The following is a 16,771-nucleotide window of genomic DNA, read 5'->3' on the forward strand; positions in this document are numbered from 1 at the left end:
TTGATTCTTTTTTTAACAGTTTTGATTCTTAATTATAAGTTCTCTTTCTTCTAGAAAAATCCTGCAATCCTCTGTCTTTGCACTGATGCAAATGTGTGTGCATGAGAGGGAACATTTAACATTTAGAAATGAAAATAGTGATGGGCTAATATAATGTCTTTGCTAATCATTGAAGTTACTGAAATGGTGTATTTTGTTTTCCTGGCAAATATTTAAAGGAAGTCATTGTACATTTCCTTGAATTGTTGTTCTTGAAAGACAATAAATACAAGAATTTGTCCTTTTGGAGGTAGAAAAATAAATGGTAACTATTTTATAACTGACTAAATTTAACTAACTTCCCTTTGCCCCAGAATCCAGAGAAATAAATCCATTACTCTAATAGGTTAATGTTTAAAATGAGGACTTGTGCTTTGTATCATAGCTAAATACCTTAAAAATGTATAGTGAAAACTGGGCCTTTGCATTTAGTAAATTTTTCTTTCTTATTAGCAATTTTGTGTTTTTAAAACGCATAGTTTGGGAAGAGGTTTAGTACAGATTTTCCAGGGGACTAGACAAATTTTTAAGTAAATCAAAGTGCTCCATTACAAGAAATCTAAGTGAATAGAAATTCACTGGGGCTTCAAAACAATTCTATCTGTATATTTAGGTTGATATTTTTATATCACTTTATTATATCTTAAAGATAACCACTCCATATATTATATTTTATGCACATTTCCTCCTAGAAGCTTGCTTACCAAGGGAAGCAGATTCTTACCTAGGACCCAAGATTACTGCCCAAATAGCGTTAGCGTCTTCCCTGATTAATGGATTTTCTAAGAAAAAAGGTTACAAATAAACTTAAATGGACGAAGAATCTGAAGGAAACCTCCAGTGTCACAGGACACTGATCATAGGTATTATAGAAGGGAGGTAGGTCATGGAAATTTAACTCTGACACAGAGTATTCTCCTCAGTGTCAAATTTTTTTGTTCCTGTTGTTCTGATTGATTGGCTGGGAGTCCTAAGGCTTTGTAGAAGACGGTCCTTGTTGATGTATGGTTTTTAATTCTATTTTACGCTTTGGAATAGAATTATATTCACTGAGTTTTTTAAAGAATCACATAATGATTATGAGGCTAACATACATTCATTAATAAATGCAATTTTAAAGATAATTTGATGCTGATATAATTTCAGAATTATTCAGCAAGGCATGCCTTTTGTTATATTGTGACATTTTATACAATATTAAGATTGGAGTAAGAGAAGTTTTACTTGTATTACATGAAAGGTTTTTAGAGTTAGATGTTGTATTTCTAAAGTGACCTTTTTCATTAAATAGATACTTAGTGGAGAACAGTCCTCCCTAAATCAGGAGGCCTATTAGGTTTGAGAATAAGGTAAAGAAAGGTTCATGTTTGATTCTGAATATGTTGGATTAGTATTATTTCATGTACCTGGTGCTTTTCTAGCCTGTTAACTTTAGAAGTTTCAGTCACTAAATTAATTGAGTTTTCTTTTTGTTTCAGGAGATTAAAATGTTATTAATGAGAATTTTGAATATTTTTATTATCTGTTAGAGTTAGTAGTAGATTTTGGTGCAGGGATCTCAATAACTGTTTATTTACGTGAGATTAACTGAAACGTTGCCAGGTCTGTATTTGTTTGCTTGTTATTTATTTTGGCTTTTTCTTTCCACAGCAAGTTGATGTGGAAAAATGGGTATGTGTTTCCATGTATTTACAAAGAAATCGTGATCTAAGTGAGTGCATGTTTGCTGTTGCCTCTAATCATTCTGCTTTGCTTCCCAGTGTGGCTTGGACTCTTGAGTCTTCAAAATAACTGCTATCTTGTAATGAACCCATCTTGTACTGATCTCTAGTTAGAACCTTACCAATGTTCGTTTTTTCTTCATCTGAAATGAGGTAGATTGACATCCTCCCCACACCTTAGAAGCATAGGCTTTCTCTATCAGTGGCTTTGTAATTAGGATATACTTCTGATCAAAGGAAGGCTTTGAATTAATGTTAATCAATTCAAAGGAATGAATATTGTGTATCTCTTATCAGAAAAATCTAGACTCTTTCAAGTCCTATTTCCTGGTTCCTTTATTTTTCCAGGTAACTATAGAAACGGTTTGTTATCTGTATGAATGTAATCTTAAAAAGCTAAGGTGAATGGCAGTAGCATGAGGTAAGGTGCCATGGCAGGATTCTGGAGATTAACTGGACCAACATTGTGACACACTGTGAAGTAGCCAAATGACTACATTGGTGTCACTTTCCTCTTCTGCTAACAAGAGAGGGAGAGAGAAGGATCCTTCCAGTCCTGAAAACCATGATTATCCCAAATAATTCGGAATGGAGATTAGAGTCTTACCAACACTGATGTTCCCCATCTACTTTTTTTCAGAGCATGCAGAACAGTGAGGCATATTGCATTATTTTCATAGTTGTGTTATTTTGTGTTGATTTGCTCTGTGACTTAATAGGATGACCTTTTAAAGAGTGGCTTAACTGGTGGGTTTCATTTTTATCTTTATTATTTTTCCTGATCATGAATTCAGATCTCAATATTCTCCATATTGTGAATATTTTGCTACTTTTTTGGGAGCCTTTCAGTGGTTTCCCAGATGAGTGCAAGTTCACCTCTTTTTTTTGTGAATCTTGGTCCTTTTATATTCATGGAAACCTTTTTTTAATTTTTTTAAATAAGTGGCCATTTCCATGATGATGACACATATATATTGATTTTGAGAACTACTTTTATATTATATTTCTGGCAACAATGTAAATTCATTATCTATCTATTCATAGCTAAACTATTCCTAATTTTGTTCAATTTGTTTTTGTTTTGAAATTTCGTATCTTCTATGCCTGTAGCTAAAGTTCTGACCCAAGCTTTACATTGTTCTGGTTTTGGGAATGAAAGCCTGTTTCTAAGAACACGTTTGTCACCTTTTGGGGTCCCCTGGCAGTATCAGCCATCCTGAAACAAGTCTTTTTGTGTTTTCTTATCTTTGTACCCCATCACTTCCATTACACTGTTTCTGTGCCATACCTAGATCACTTTTTCTTGAACCAGCTATTCAAGCCACTTTCAAATCTCCCGGGAGTAGGATGCTCACAGAGATAGAAACCCCCTTTGCCGTTGTCTGTATTTCCCTTTCTTCCTCTACGTAGCTGGTTACTTTTGATCTGCCTCACTATGTGGCTTTTCTCTCTTTTACTTTTGTAACAATTTCACATCTCAAAATTAAGTTTATTTGTAAATCTTTGCAATGGAGATTTCTTTTTTGATCCTGAGAAAGTAATGGAAGTAATATTGAGCTGAAAATCAGGCAGTTCCTCACCTTATGTGGGTTCTCTGTAGATTATAATCTTGTCTATAGGGTTAGTATCTGTACTAGTTCTTCTTGTTCTAAAATATTACCATTATATTAATAATAAAACATGGGTGGTGGAATATACTGCCATTTAGGTATCATATAATTAAAATACCTTGCTGGATTCATTTGAGAAAACTGATAATCACTGTGAGCATAGGACTCAGTAAATTTTAGATTTGAGCTCTTTCTTTCTTTGAAGACTTGTATAATTCAAATCTTATGCATTTGTCATTAGAAGTTTGAAATTCTACTGTTAACAGGTACCTTGAAGGGTAACCAAAAACATATTAACTGCCTACCTACCTACCTGCTCTGGTGGGGCTTGTTCTCCTCCATCCCATTAGTTAAATTAAGATGGGTCCTATGGCCTTTCTTATATTCAGACCATAAGACATCCCTCAGTCATTTTAAGTTATAAGTCTCATTTTGGTAATTAAATCTCCCAATCCTGTGTAATAGGTGAAATCTGAAGTTACTTGTCTTGGTGGTGGGAGGCCTGCAGGGGAAAGGGCTGTGGGGAGCTGTGTCTCACTTTGCTGGTGGGTCCTCATACTTCTGCCCCTTGTCCAGAGCTCCTGCCCCTCTCAGGGTGCAGCGGAAACATGGGAGAAGAGGAGAGTTGGCAGGGTGTCTTTATTGATGGCAGTGCCATTCATCAGTTTTGCCCGGTGTTAAAGCTGACTTCGGGGGCACCTGGGAAGGTTTTCTGGGGGCATGCCCATCACTAGAAATTTGACCTGTGGCTCTCTTGCTACCACCAATGGTCCCCCAACTGGTCGGTGGTGATGACTGCCTTGTCCTAAGTTCTCTTGGGGGCATTACAGACCTCCTTAGGCTGGCTCTTCCTAGGACGGCCAGTCTGCTTGTTGGCAGCAAGCCACTTCCCAGTGGCAGCCCTGCACTCTGTGGACACAGCCTGCTTAGCGAGCGTGTCTCTTCCCCTTGATCTTCAGGCACAGTCAGATGCTGGTCTCTAGTGTCCTGCTTCCTGAGGACACAGGTGTCCCTGAAGCCACACTTGCTAGGCTTGAGGTAAAGGCAAGCTTGGGTGGGGGGAGAGCAAAACCTACCTCCAAGAAACCATCTCTTTGCTCTCCATCTGTTTCTGGAAGACCAGAACTGGGGATCAGCCAAAGACAGCAAGTGGATCTTCAGCCACCCCCTTTGGTATCCCTGCTTAGGTGGTTTAGAATGTGGTAGTATTTGCCATCACTTCGTTCTGAGACAGGTGTTCTACTTTAAACGCTCTTATATTTATCTATGTAGTACATTTAACAACCCCAGACGAAGACCTTTAGGAGCATTCTAAAACTTACATATATGTGGAAATTAAGATGGCTTCTTTATCCATTTTCTGATAACATGATTCTGGATATCTTCATCCAAGGCCGATCAATCAGTCTTAATCAATGTCTTCCTCCCTCCCTCCTTCCCTCTCTCCACTTGTTTCCCAGTGTCTCTTTGAGCATCTCTGAGTATTTTGCATGTAATCATGAGCCCATTGAGTAATCAAATGCTGCTCTTCAGGCACCAAAGGAGAATAACATTGGTGAGTTCTGGATAATAAGTGATTGATTGCCTGTTATTTTCCTCTGCTCGACCCCAGCCTTCTGGCACCCCTAATCCATAGCACTGGTCTCTAACGTGGGGCCTGGGATTGCAGGTCACAGGTGGAGTTGGGGAGAAGGAATGGGAAGGGTTGTGATATTTTTATACATGAGGGGTTGTCTATAGACCAAATGAGGTCTTGTATATTTACTTGCTCTTTTTAAGAATACATTGATGCCATTGTAATTGTTAAGATGATACAAAGTTCTTTCAAATGTTCCTATCTCAGAGCAGTTTTTAAGAAGATGATGTGTTTTCTTATGCAAGTACTATTATGTGAGGGTCCGTGAAATGTTTTCATGTTATCAAGTTTCATTCATGTTTGAAATGGTTTTAAAAAATGGAATCTTCTGCATCTTGATCTACACAATTTTCTCTATGTAGAGTGTAGTCTGAGCGTAGGTGAGGCTTTATGTATCTTCAGGTCAGTATGATCTGTATAGTCTGTGTGGAGATCAATTCATTGTTTTTGATTTAAGAGCTCTTTTTCACCAGACAAGCTACCCAAAGAGGAAAGCCCTAAATAGTTCTTCTGCTTCATGTTGTGGATGTTCCTGTAGCTCAGTGATTTACAAACATCTGTCTGAGAGATAAAATGGGAGGTTTATAGTAACTTATAAGAATAATTTATTTTTTTTTTACCCTTCTAAAGAAGAACTAGATATAAATTATATATCTATGTGTATAGATATATAAAAAAGAAATAAATTATAAGAATAATTTATTTTTTTATTAATTTCTTTTTACCCTTCTAAAGAAGAACTAGAGAATTCTGCATATATGTCAAATCCATTCCACTCAAAAGAAAAGGCAGTCCATTTAAACTTTGCCTGGACCGAGTTATTGATAGTTTGAAAATGACAACATTACTACCGATCTGCCCCCCAGAATATAATGAATTTTTTAAAAGTACGAGCATGCACATATCACTAGATGCCAGGGATCGTCATTAATATGAACAATGCGAGAGCATAGCCCTGGGCTTTATCATTAAGGTACCATTATTCTTTCATGGGCTGGAAGCTGTGCCTCTTTTAAATGCTTTCTGGGCCTCTAATCAACGTCTGTCCACCAATTCAGTCTTGGATATTTTCAGTGGGGTGTCCCTGGAAATTTAAGCATTCACATATGATGTCATCATAGGAGAAATAGTTGAGGGTTTTGTTTTTACAAGTGTATATCCATATATCCTAGTTGATAGTCTATATTGATACACACTTGGAACTTGGAGTTAATCTTAAACTTCTTTCTTTCCCTGAAATATGTTGGGAACATTATTAACTTAAAACAGCCACCAGCATGGATGGGCCTAGAGGGTATTTATGATACGTGAAGTAAGTCAGACAGAGAAAGATACGTACTGTATCATTTCATTTATATGTGGAATCTAACAAACAAACAAAAATAATGAAAAACAACAATAACAAAAAACAGAAATAGACTCATAAATGCAGAGAACAAACTAGTAGTGGTCAGAGGGGAGATGGGAGGGGCGGTGTATGGGCAAAATGGGTGAAGGGGATTAAGTTCAGACTTCCAGTTATAAAATAAGTCACAGGGATGAAAAGCACAGCATAGGGAATATAGTCGGTGATACTGTAGTAAGGTATGGTGATTACACGTACTGTGGGGCATCCAGTAATGTATAGATTGCCAAATGAATAGGTTGTACACCTGAAACTAATAGAACATTGCATGTCAGTTAGACTTTAGTTAAAAAAAAAAAAAAAGCCACCAATAACCCCACGTCTTTGGTGGTGAAATACCTTTTTCTTTCCTTGACCTACTGAAGTTTACCAGATGGATCCTCACTCAAAAGGAGAGGTGACCAGTTGGAAGATCATGGAGAGATCCTAGCATCTTGAGACATGGAAAGAAAAGGTGACCCATGAGATGAAATTCGATGGATAGGTTGTTTACAGGGTAGGACATTTCATCCCCCTAATGGGAACTTCATTTTAAAAGGACTCCTGAGTCAAACGTTTGCCTTAGTCCCTTAGACTGTTGTATTGGATAATTCTTCTTAGTGACAAGCCACCAAATTTTATTTTGTGCTAATTCTGTATCTATATGATTTTTAAAAAGCCGTTTCAGAAAGATTCTTTTAAAACTCTAAAACAGGTCCATAGGCAGAAATATTAATTTTTTTTTAATCAACTGTCATTTCACAAAGCTGAAATAACAGCTTAGAAAACTCAAGGTTGAACTGAAAGGCATAGTTATGGTAGGGGAGCTTTTTACCGCACCCGAATCACTGTTTCTTTATGCCAGCAGTAGATTGAATGTAATTATGCATTCTCATGATGTCCGGTGTTTGATTACAGTTTTCAGAGTGGAGTATTGCTATTCAATTTGTTTTTCTACTCATGATCATTTGCATATGCTGAGAAAATCCCTAAGGTCTTTCTGATGTGCTAGATCAAATGACATACTCTTCTAGACCAAAGACTGTTCTGCTCGAGTTTGCCACCCATTAGACCCCAGGGCCATCTTTGTTGGAGTTAAAGCATAAGAAGTGCTTTTTCTCTTGCTGGTTCGTGTTCATTTTGCATAATGCACGGTGTGCCTCCAACCCTTGCTCACGTCCGAAGCTTCATCTCACTACCAATTCTGAAGTAATTACACTAAATCCAGGACACTGAGGTACAGCTACTTGTAATTTCACCCTCAAGAGCTAAAATCTCCCCTTTGGGTTTCATCCTTCACCAGTCTCTTGCAAGACAGAAAGCAGTAAATCAATTCATGGTGGTGTCTGGACTCTAACTGTGTTTATAATCTTGCATTTCTGTATCTCATCTAATAGAATTTTAGCTTTTACCTAATTATCTTTCCGTGAGGGAAATAAATAAGTGTAAACTTGTAAGCATAAGGTGATATTATCCAACCTACATCAAGCCTGTTCTCTAGTATTTATCTTTACGCATGGGTTCCTTTGTTTGTTTGTTTTTAATTAAGTCAGCAATGCTTAAAGGATTTTTTTTACTTTTTTGTTGCTTTTTATCATACCTATATAGCATTTGCACTGAGATTAAAATAACATATTTATCCTTTTTATTTTAATGTATCTTGCATTTTTTACCTTGAATGATCCATTTCTCACAATGTTACTACTTTGTTATCACTAGCCCTTAAGCTAAATGGACCAACAGATGATTTGTACAAATAGCTATTGTCAGTAATGCCATAGTAATCTTTTAAGTTTTTGATTGTCTTTCGATAATGTGAGTCTACTACATCTGCTGTTGTTTCTCATTTTATAGATGGATATTTTAGCCTTTGCTAATTTTTAGTTTTCATTCTCATTTGCTCTATATCCAAATTATTGTCCCCTGTGACGTGCCCTTCTTATAGTTAGACACAATTTAGAATCTGTGAATAGCAGACCTCAGACTCCCCTGACCATTCTTTTTTTCCTATTTACTGCAGACCTGAACTAGTTTAACCTTAGATAACTGATAATATTGGTTGAGAACATTTCCCAAGGATAAATCTCCAAAACCTAGATCAATTAAAAAAAAAAAAAAAACCCTCATGAATAAAGTATCTGTCATAAACCATGGTCTGTAACAAAAGTTTGGATTTTTGTTTTTCTCTGAATTAAGCCTTAAAAAATGATTTTTCCTAATTGCTCATGTAGTGATAGCTATATGTATCACCAGAGGTCACATTTAGGAGGTGATTGGTCCATTTCATCATGGAAAATAAGTTTTCTGTTGTCATTTACCATTATCACTTACAAAAATGTAACCAAACAGCCTATGTCTTTAAAGCTAGGAATGAAATGGTTCTTTACACTTTTTCCTTAAAATTGTAATAGCACGGGGGTGCCTGGCTGGCTCAGTCAGAAGAGCATGCAACTCTTGATCTTGGGGTTGTGAGTTTGAGCCCACCCCTTGAGTGTAGAGATTATTTAAACAAAACTGTAACCAAATTATAATATTAAACACAGAAAAAAAATCGAGTCACAATAGAGTTGCCATTTAGTTATATATAAATTACTATGCACATATGTTTCAGGAACACTACTGTAGTATTTACAAATATCTATGTTAGAAAAATTCCCCTTGCTGTTTTCTCCAAAATGAATATAAATATGTAGGGCTTACATGCTGTGACAATGAAATTTAATCCTAAGTTTGGAAATATAATATTATTTTTCTTTCATAGCTCTTTTTCATCTGTGTACTTCTCCTAAGAAGAGGGGGTCAAACTCTATGGGTCTAAAAGAAAATGAGGCTATGCCATGTACTTACTATGTTTTTAGAAGCAAAAAAGAGCTATTATAATAAATGTAAATTGTGAGAAGAGGCTGTGTCATTTTAAAGGAAAAAGAAGTTTTTGTGATTTTTCTTTGAAAATCACGTCTCACAATATGTAGTGTGTAGGACTTGCTTATTGTTATTTTGCATGAAATGGGAGCCGTTTATCACAGCATTTTATTTTATAATCCACCTTACCTGTTTCTAATCCACAGTTTTTACAAAACTCTGTTGCATTGCTGTTTATAACATGGCATTTTTATGCAAAAGATGAAATAAAAAAATGTAAAGCATTTTCAGAGTATAGTTTTTGAAATTTTACCTTTGTTTTTTGTTTTGTTTTGGGTGCTTAGCTATGTTGTGAATTGAGTCACGCATTAAAGTAGAGGAGCATGTTTTCACAGGAATAGGAAAAACTAATGTAAAGACGTTTTTGAAGAGAGCTACAAAAGTTTTGCGTGCTACAGCTTTTCTCTAGCATGTAGTTGATATTAATTCCCTTTGACACCACAGCAAGTGTGGTTTTTTATGCTTATTGTTCACATAACTTCATTTTGAATGGTGGAATCTTTGTAAATAAGAGATATTTAAAAACAAGTCTTTGAAATAATATCTATTTAATATTTTCTCTCTTTTCTTTATGCCCTTACAGAAATTCATGATGAAGGTAAGACATTGGATCATCTGTTATGTATGTAATACTTTGTGCATTTTAAGTTTGGTTTACCTTTACTAATTTTCAAATTCATGGCATGTCACATTTTCAAGTTTTTTAAATGTAAATCAAACTTTGGAACTTGTAAATTAAATAAATAAATCATGCATTTATTTTATTTTATTTTTTTAAAGATTTATTTATTTATTTATTTATTTATTTGACAGAGAGAGAGAGAGAGAGATTACAAATAGGCAGAGAGGCAGACAGAGAGACAGAGGGAAGCAGGCTTCCCGCTGAGCAGAGAGCCCGATGCGGGGCTTGATCCCAGGACCCTGAGACCATGACCTGAGCCGAAGGCAGAGGCTTTAGCCCACTGAGCCACCCAGGCGCCCCTAAATCATGCATTTAGATTTGACAGCTTAATGAACAACATTTGACATCTTGGGTTATATTGTAATATGTTGTTTTATTTAGCCAATGCTAGGAATTTCTCCTGTTCAAACATATATTTTTGGGAGGGGAGGAGCAAGATGGCTAAGGAATAGCAGACCTAAATTTCATCTGGTCCCAGGAATTCAGCTAGATAGTTATCAAACTATTCTGAACATCTACAAACTCAACAGGAGATAGAAGAGCAGCAGTTCTAGAAACAGAAAAGCGACCACTTTCTGGAAGGTGGGATGTGCGGAGAAGTGAATCTGAGGCTACTTATGAGAAGATAGACTGTGGGGGAAAAAGCTGGCTCCTGGCAAGTGGTAGACCAGTAGAGCACAAAATTGGAACTTTTAGAAGTCTGCTTTACTGAGGGACATTGCTCCAGAGGCTAAGCAGGAGATAGAGCCCTCACTGGGACAGTGTGGTCTGAGGACCCTCGGGTCACAGAAAGACCAGGGATGTCTGAGTGAGGCAGAGTTCCCAAGTACCAGGGAAGCCAGCTGCAAAGCAGACCATGGAGTGGGCTCTCAGCTCGGGGTTGCCATAAACCGTGATCTAAGGCACACAGCTGGGCCACTGCTTTTTGAGCATGGTCCCCACAAGTGGCAGATCCAGGGAGACTCCCCTTTCTTCCCCCAGGAGGAGTGGAGCAAGAGTGTGCTGGAGGACTCTGCTGGGTCTGGAGATTCCAGATGGGGTTGTGTACAGAGATAGAAATGCTCGGTAATATGCTGGGTGAGCACTGAGTGCAGCCAGAGACCAGAGAGATGGGAGTGATTGCTTTTTTCTGAGGGTGCACTGAGGAGTGGGGCCCGAGCTCTTGGCTCCTCCAGGGCTGAAGGCCTTCTCCATTCTTGTCCTCCAAAGCTGTATGAAAAGCATTCAGGGAACAAAAGCTACCAAGAGCAAACCTGAGCAGATTACTTAGCCTGGCCCTTAGCAAGAGCAGTGCAATTCTGTCTACGGCAAACACATTTAAGAATCACTGCAACAGGCCCCTCCCCGACAAGATCAGCAAGAACATCCAGCCAAGACCAAGTTTACCAATCAGTGAGAATTGCAAGACTCCAGCACTAGGAGAATAGAGCATATAAAATTCATGGCATTCCCCCCATGATTCTTTAGTATTTCAAAGTTAATTAAAAATTTTCTTTTGGATGAATACCCAAGTTTTGTAGCAACATGGACGGGACTGGAAGAGATTATGCTGAGTGAAATAAGTCAAGCAGAGAGAGTCAATTATCATATGGTTTCACTTATTTGTGGAGCATAACAAATAGCATGGAGGACAAGGGGAGATGGAGAGGAGAAGGGAGTTGAGGGAAATTGGAAGGGGAGGTGAACCATGAGAGACTATGGACTCTGAAAAACGATCTGAGAATTTTGAAGGGGTGGGGGGTGGGAGGTTGGGGGCACCAGGTGGTGGGTATTGTAGAGGGCACGGATTGCATGGAGCACTGGGTGTGGTGCAAAAATAATGAATATTGTTATGCTGAAAAAATAAAAAAATTAAAAAAAAATTTCTTTTCTTTTTCTTTTTATTTTTTTTTGTTGAAGTTTTCTTTTTTCCTTTTTCAACCAACTTCATGTCAATTCCTTTTTAAAAAATCTTGTTTAATTTTCATTTTTAAAGTCCTATTCTAGCCCTTCATTGTATTTAACCTTTTTTTGTGTGTGTATACACACACACACACAGAGGAGATTTTCTTTCTTAAAATTTTGGGACACAGTATCGTCTAACAGACCAAAATATACCCTAAATCTAGTGTATGGCTTTGTTCTAGTCTCCGGCCTGATCACGTTCTCATCTCCTTTTTATTGTTTTTCTTTTTCAAACCAACTTCTTATCAATTCATTTTTAAAAATATTTTTCCATTTTCACCCTTATAGTCATATTCCATCCCTTCATTGTATTTACCCTTATTTTTGTATATATATATATGTTTTTCTTTCTTTAACATTTGGAAGGCAGTTTCTTCTAATGGATCAAAATATACCCAAAATCTAGTGTATGGCTCTGTTATAGTCACCAGCTTGATCATATTCTTATTTTTTCCTTTCTTTTCCCCCCAGTTTCTGATTTGCTTAGTGTATATTTTTGGGGGGTCCATGTTACCCTTTTAGCATTTTGTTCTCTCATTCATCAATTTTTCTCTGGACAAAATGGCAAAATGGAAAAACTCACATCAAAAAAAAAAAAAAAATAAGAGGCAGTACCAACTGCCAGGGACCTAATCAATATGGATATTAGTAAGATGTTGAAAGTAGAGTTCAGAATGACGATTATAAAGATACTAGCTGGGCTTGAAAAAAATCATAGAAGATACTAGATAATCCCTTTCTGGAGAAATAAAAGAAAATCTAACCAAGTCAAAATGAAAAAGACTATTAATGAGATGGAATAAAAAATGGAGGCTCTAACTGCTAGGATAAATGAGGCAGAAGAGGAAATTAGTGAAGACCAAATGATGGAGAATAAAGCTGAGAAAAGGAGAGATAAACAACTATTGGATCAGGAGGGGAGAATTTTGAGAGCTAAGTGATACTGTAAGATGGAACAATATTTAGTAATTGGGACCCCAGAAGAAGAAGAAAGGGAGAGGGGGCAGGGGTATATTGGAGCTAATTTTAGCTGAGAACTTCCCTAATTTGGGGAAGAAAACAGGCATCAAAATGCAGGAGGCACAGAGAACCCCCCTCAAAATCAATAAAAACAGGTCAACATCCTGTTTTCTAATAGTAAAACTTAAAAGTCTCTGGACAAAGAAAAAGTTCTGAAAGCAACTCAGGGCAAGAGGTTTATAACCTACAATAGTAGAAACATTAGATTGATAGGAGACCTATCCACAGAGTCCTGGCAGGCCAGAAAGGTCTGGCATGATATATTCAGAGCACTAGATGAGAAAAATATGCAGTCAAGAATATTATACCCATCCAAGCTGTCATTCAAAATAGAAGGAGAAATAAAAAGCTTCCAAGACAAACAAGAACTAAAAGAATTTGCAAATACCAGACTAGCCCTACAGGAAATATTGAAAGGGGTCCTCTAAGCAAAGAGAGAACCTAAAAGTAACAGACCAGAAAGGAACAGAGACAAAATAGAGTACCGTCACCTTACAGACAATACAATGGCACTAAATTCATATCTTTCAATAGTTAGCCTGAATGTGAATGAGCTAAATGCTTCCAATCAAAGATATAGGGTATCAGATGGGATTAAAAACAAAAAACAAGACCCATTGATTTTCTGTCTGCCAGAGATTAATTTCAGACCCAAAGATACCTCCAGATTTAAAGTGAGGTGGTGGAAAACCATTTACCATGCTAATAGACTTAAGAGAGCTGGGGTGGTAATCCTTCTAGCAGACAAATTAGGTTTTAAACTAAAGACTATAATAAGAGATGAGGAAGGACACTATATCATACTTAAAGGGTCTATCCTACAAGAAGATCTAACAATTTTAAATATCTATGCCCCTCACATGGGAGTGCCAATTATATAAGCCAATTATATAAGCCAATGAATAATAAAATCAAAGAAACACATTGACAATAATACAATAGTATTAGGGGACTTTAACACCCCCTCACTGAAATGGGAGGAGCCAATTATATAAGCCAATGAATAATAAAATCAAAGAAACACATTGACAATAATACAATAGTATTAGGGGACTTTAACACCCCCTCACTGAAATGGACAGATCATCATCTAAGCAAAAGATCAACAAGGAAATAAGGACTTTAAATGATACCTTGAACCAGATGGACATCACAGATATATTCAGAACATTTCATCCCAAAGCAACAGAGCAACAGGACATACATTCTTCTTTAGTGCACATGGACAATTCTCCAGAAAAGTTCACATCTTGGGTCACAAATCAGGTCTCAACTGGTACCAAAAGATTGGGATCATTCCCTGCATGTTTTTGGACCACAATGCTCTGAAACTAGAATTCAATTACAAGAGGAAATTTGGAATGAACTCAAATACGTGGAGGCTAAAGAGCATCCTACTAAAGAATGAATGGTCAACCAGGAAATTAAAGAAGAATTGAGAAAATTCATGGAAACAAATGAAAATGAAAACACAACTGTTCAAAATGTTTGGGATACAGCAAAGATGTTCCTAAAAGGAAAGTATTTAGGAATACAAGCCTTTCTCAAGAAACAAGAAAGGTCTCAAATACACAACCTAAGCCTACACATGCAGAGCTGGAGAAAGAACAGCAAATAAAGCTTAAATGCAGCGGGAGAAGAGACATAATAAAGATCAGAACATAAATCAGTGAAGTAGAAGCCAAAAGAACAGTAGAACATATCAGTGAAACTAAAAACTCATTCTTCAAAAGAATTAATAAGATTGATAAACTCCTGGCCAGACTTAACAAAAAGAAAAGAGAAAGGACCCAGATTAATAAAATCATGAATGAAAGAGGAAAGAACACAACCAACACCAAAGAAATACAGTTATAAGAACATATTACGAGCAACTGTATGCCAGCAAATTAGAGAATCTGGAAGAAATGGATAAATTCTTAGAAACATATAAACTACCAAAACTGAACCAGCAAGAAATAGATAATCTGAACAGACCCATAACCAGTAATGAAATTGAAGCAGTAATCAAAAATCTCCCAACAAATAACAGTCTAGGGCCAGATGGCTTCCCAGGGGAATTCTACCAAACGTTTAAAGAAGAATTAATACATATCCTCCTGAAACTGTTTCAGAAAATAGAAATGGAAAGAAAACTTCCAAACTCATTTTATGAGGCCTTGATCCCAAAACCAAAGACCTCATCAGAAAGGAGAATTACAGACCAATATCCCTGATGAACATGGATGCCAAAATTCTCCCCAAAATACTAGCCAGTATGATCTCTAACAGTCCATTAAAAGGATTATTCAAATGACCAAGTGGGATTTATTCCTGGGCTGCAAGGTTGGTTCAACATCCGCAAATCAACCAGTGTGATACAATATATTAATAAAAGAAAGAACGACAACCATAGGATACTCTCAGTAGATGCTGAAAAAGCATTTGACAAAGTATAGCTTCCATTCTTGATCCCAACACTGTGAAGAGTTTGGAGGGTACATCCCATAATGTCATCAAAGCCATCTATGAAAAACCCACAGTGAATATCATTCACAATGGGGAAAAACTGAGAGCTTTTCCCCTAAGGTCAGGAACACAGCAGGGATGCTCACTATCACCACTGCTATTCAATGTAGTATTAGAAGTCCTAGACTCAGCAGTCAGACAACAAAAAGAAATAAAAGGCATCTGAATTGGCAAAGAAGTCAAACTCTCACTCTTTGTAGATGATATGATACTTTTTGTGAAAAACCCAAAGGACTTCACTCCAAAACTGCTAGAACTCATACAGGAATTCAGTAAAGTGTCAGGATATAAAATCAATGCACAGAAATCAGTTGCATTTCTATACACCAACAGCAAGACAGAAGAAAGAGATTAAGGAGTCTATCCCATTTATAATTACACCCAAAACTATAAGTAGGAATAAATCTAACTGAAGATGCAAAGAATCTGTACTCAGAAAGCTATAGACTACTCATGAAAGAAATTGAGGAAGACACAAAGAAATGGAAATATTTTTCATGCTCATGGTTTAGAAGAACAAATATTGTGAAAATGTCTGTGCTACCTAAAGCAATCTACACATTGCATGTAATCCCTATCAATATACTATCAACTTTTTTTCAAAGAAATGGAACAAATAATCCTAAAACTTATATGGAACCAGAAAAGACTCCAAATAGCCAGAGAAATGTTAAAAAAGAAAACCAAAGTTGGTAGCATCACAATTCCAGACTTCAAGCTCTATTACAAAGCTGTCATCATCAAGACAGCATGGTACTGGGACAAAAACAGACACATAAAACAAAGGAACAGAATAGAGAGCCCAGAAATGGACCCTTAAGTCTATGGTCAACTAATCTTTGACAAAACAGGAAGGAATGTCCAATGGAAAAAAGCTAGTCTCTTCAACAAATGGTGCTGGGAAAATTGGACATCCACATGCAGAAGAATGAAACGGTACCATTTCCTGACACCACACACCAAAAAATAGACCCAGAATGGATGAAAGACCTCAATGTGAGACAGGAATCCATCAGAATCTTTGAGGAGAAAAAGAACACAGGCAGCAATGTCTTTGACCTCAGCCACAGCAACTTCCTCCCAGGAACATCGCCAAGGGCAAGGGAAGCAACAGCAAAAATGAACTATTGGGACTCCATCAAGGTCAAAAGCTTTTGCACAGCAAATGACACAGTCAACAAAACCAAAAGACAACTGACAGAATGGGAGAAGATATTTGCAAATGTCCTATCAGATAAAAGGTTAGTATCCAAAATCTATAAAGAACTTTTCAAACTCAACACCCAAAGAACAGAGAATCCAATC

General features: G+C 36.9%; 1 protein-coding gene across 7 annotated transcripts in view; it reads left to right on the plus strand.

Moving 5' to 3' along the window:
* The window catches only part of RYR2 (ryanodine receptor 2), a 738,447-nt gene that overhangs the window by 297,017 nt on the left and 424,659 nt on the right, over positions 1-16,771 (plus strand). For 4 of the 7 annotated variants that reach the window (XM_047702071.1, XM_047702073.1, XM_047702075.1 and 1 more), the window contains exons 4-5: positions 1,690-1,710; positions 9,896-9,910. In XM_047702071.1, the coding sequence (XP_047558027.1) occupies positions 1,690-1,710; positions 9,896-9,910 (36 nt within the window). The remainder of the gene's footprint in view (positions 1-1,689; positions 1,711-9,895; positions 9,911-16,771) is intronic. The other 3 variants (XM_047702072.1, XM_047702076.1, XM_047702078.1) reach the window with 1 other exon arrangement.

The sequence above is a fragment of the Lutra lutra genome, chromosome 14 (genome assembly GCF_902655055.1).
Source record: "Lutra lutra chromosome 14, mLutLut1.2, whole genome shotgun sequence".
NCBI classification, from domain to species: Eukaryota; Metazoa; Chordata; class Mammalia; order Carnivora; family Mustelidae; genus Lutra; species Lutra lutra.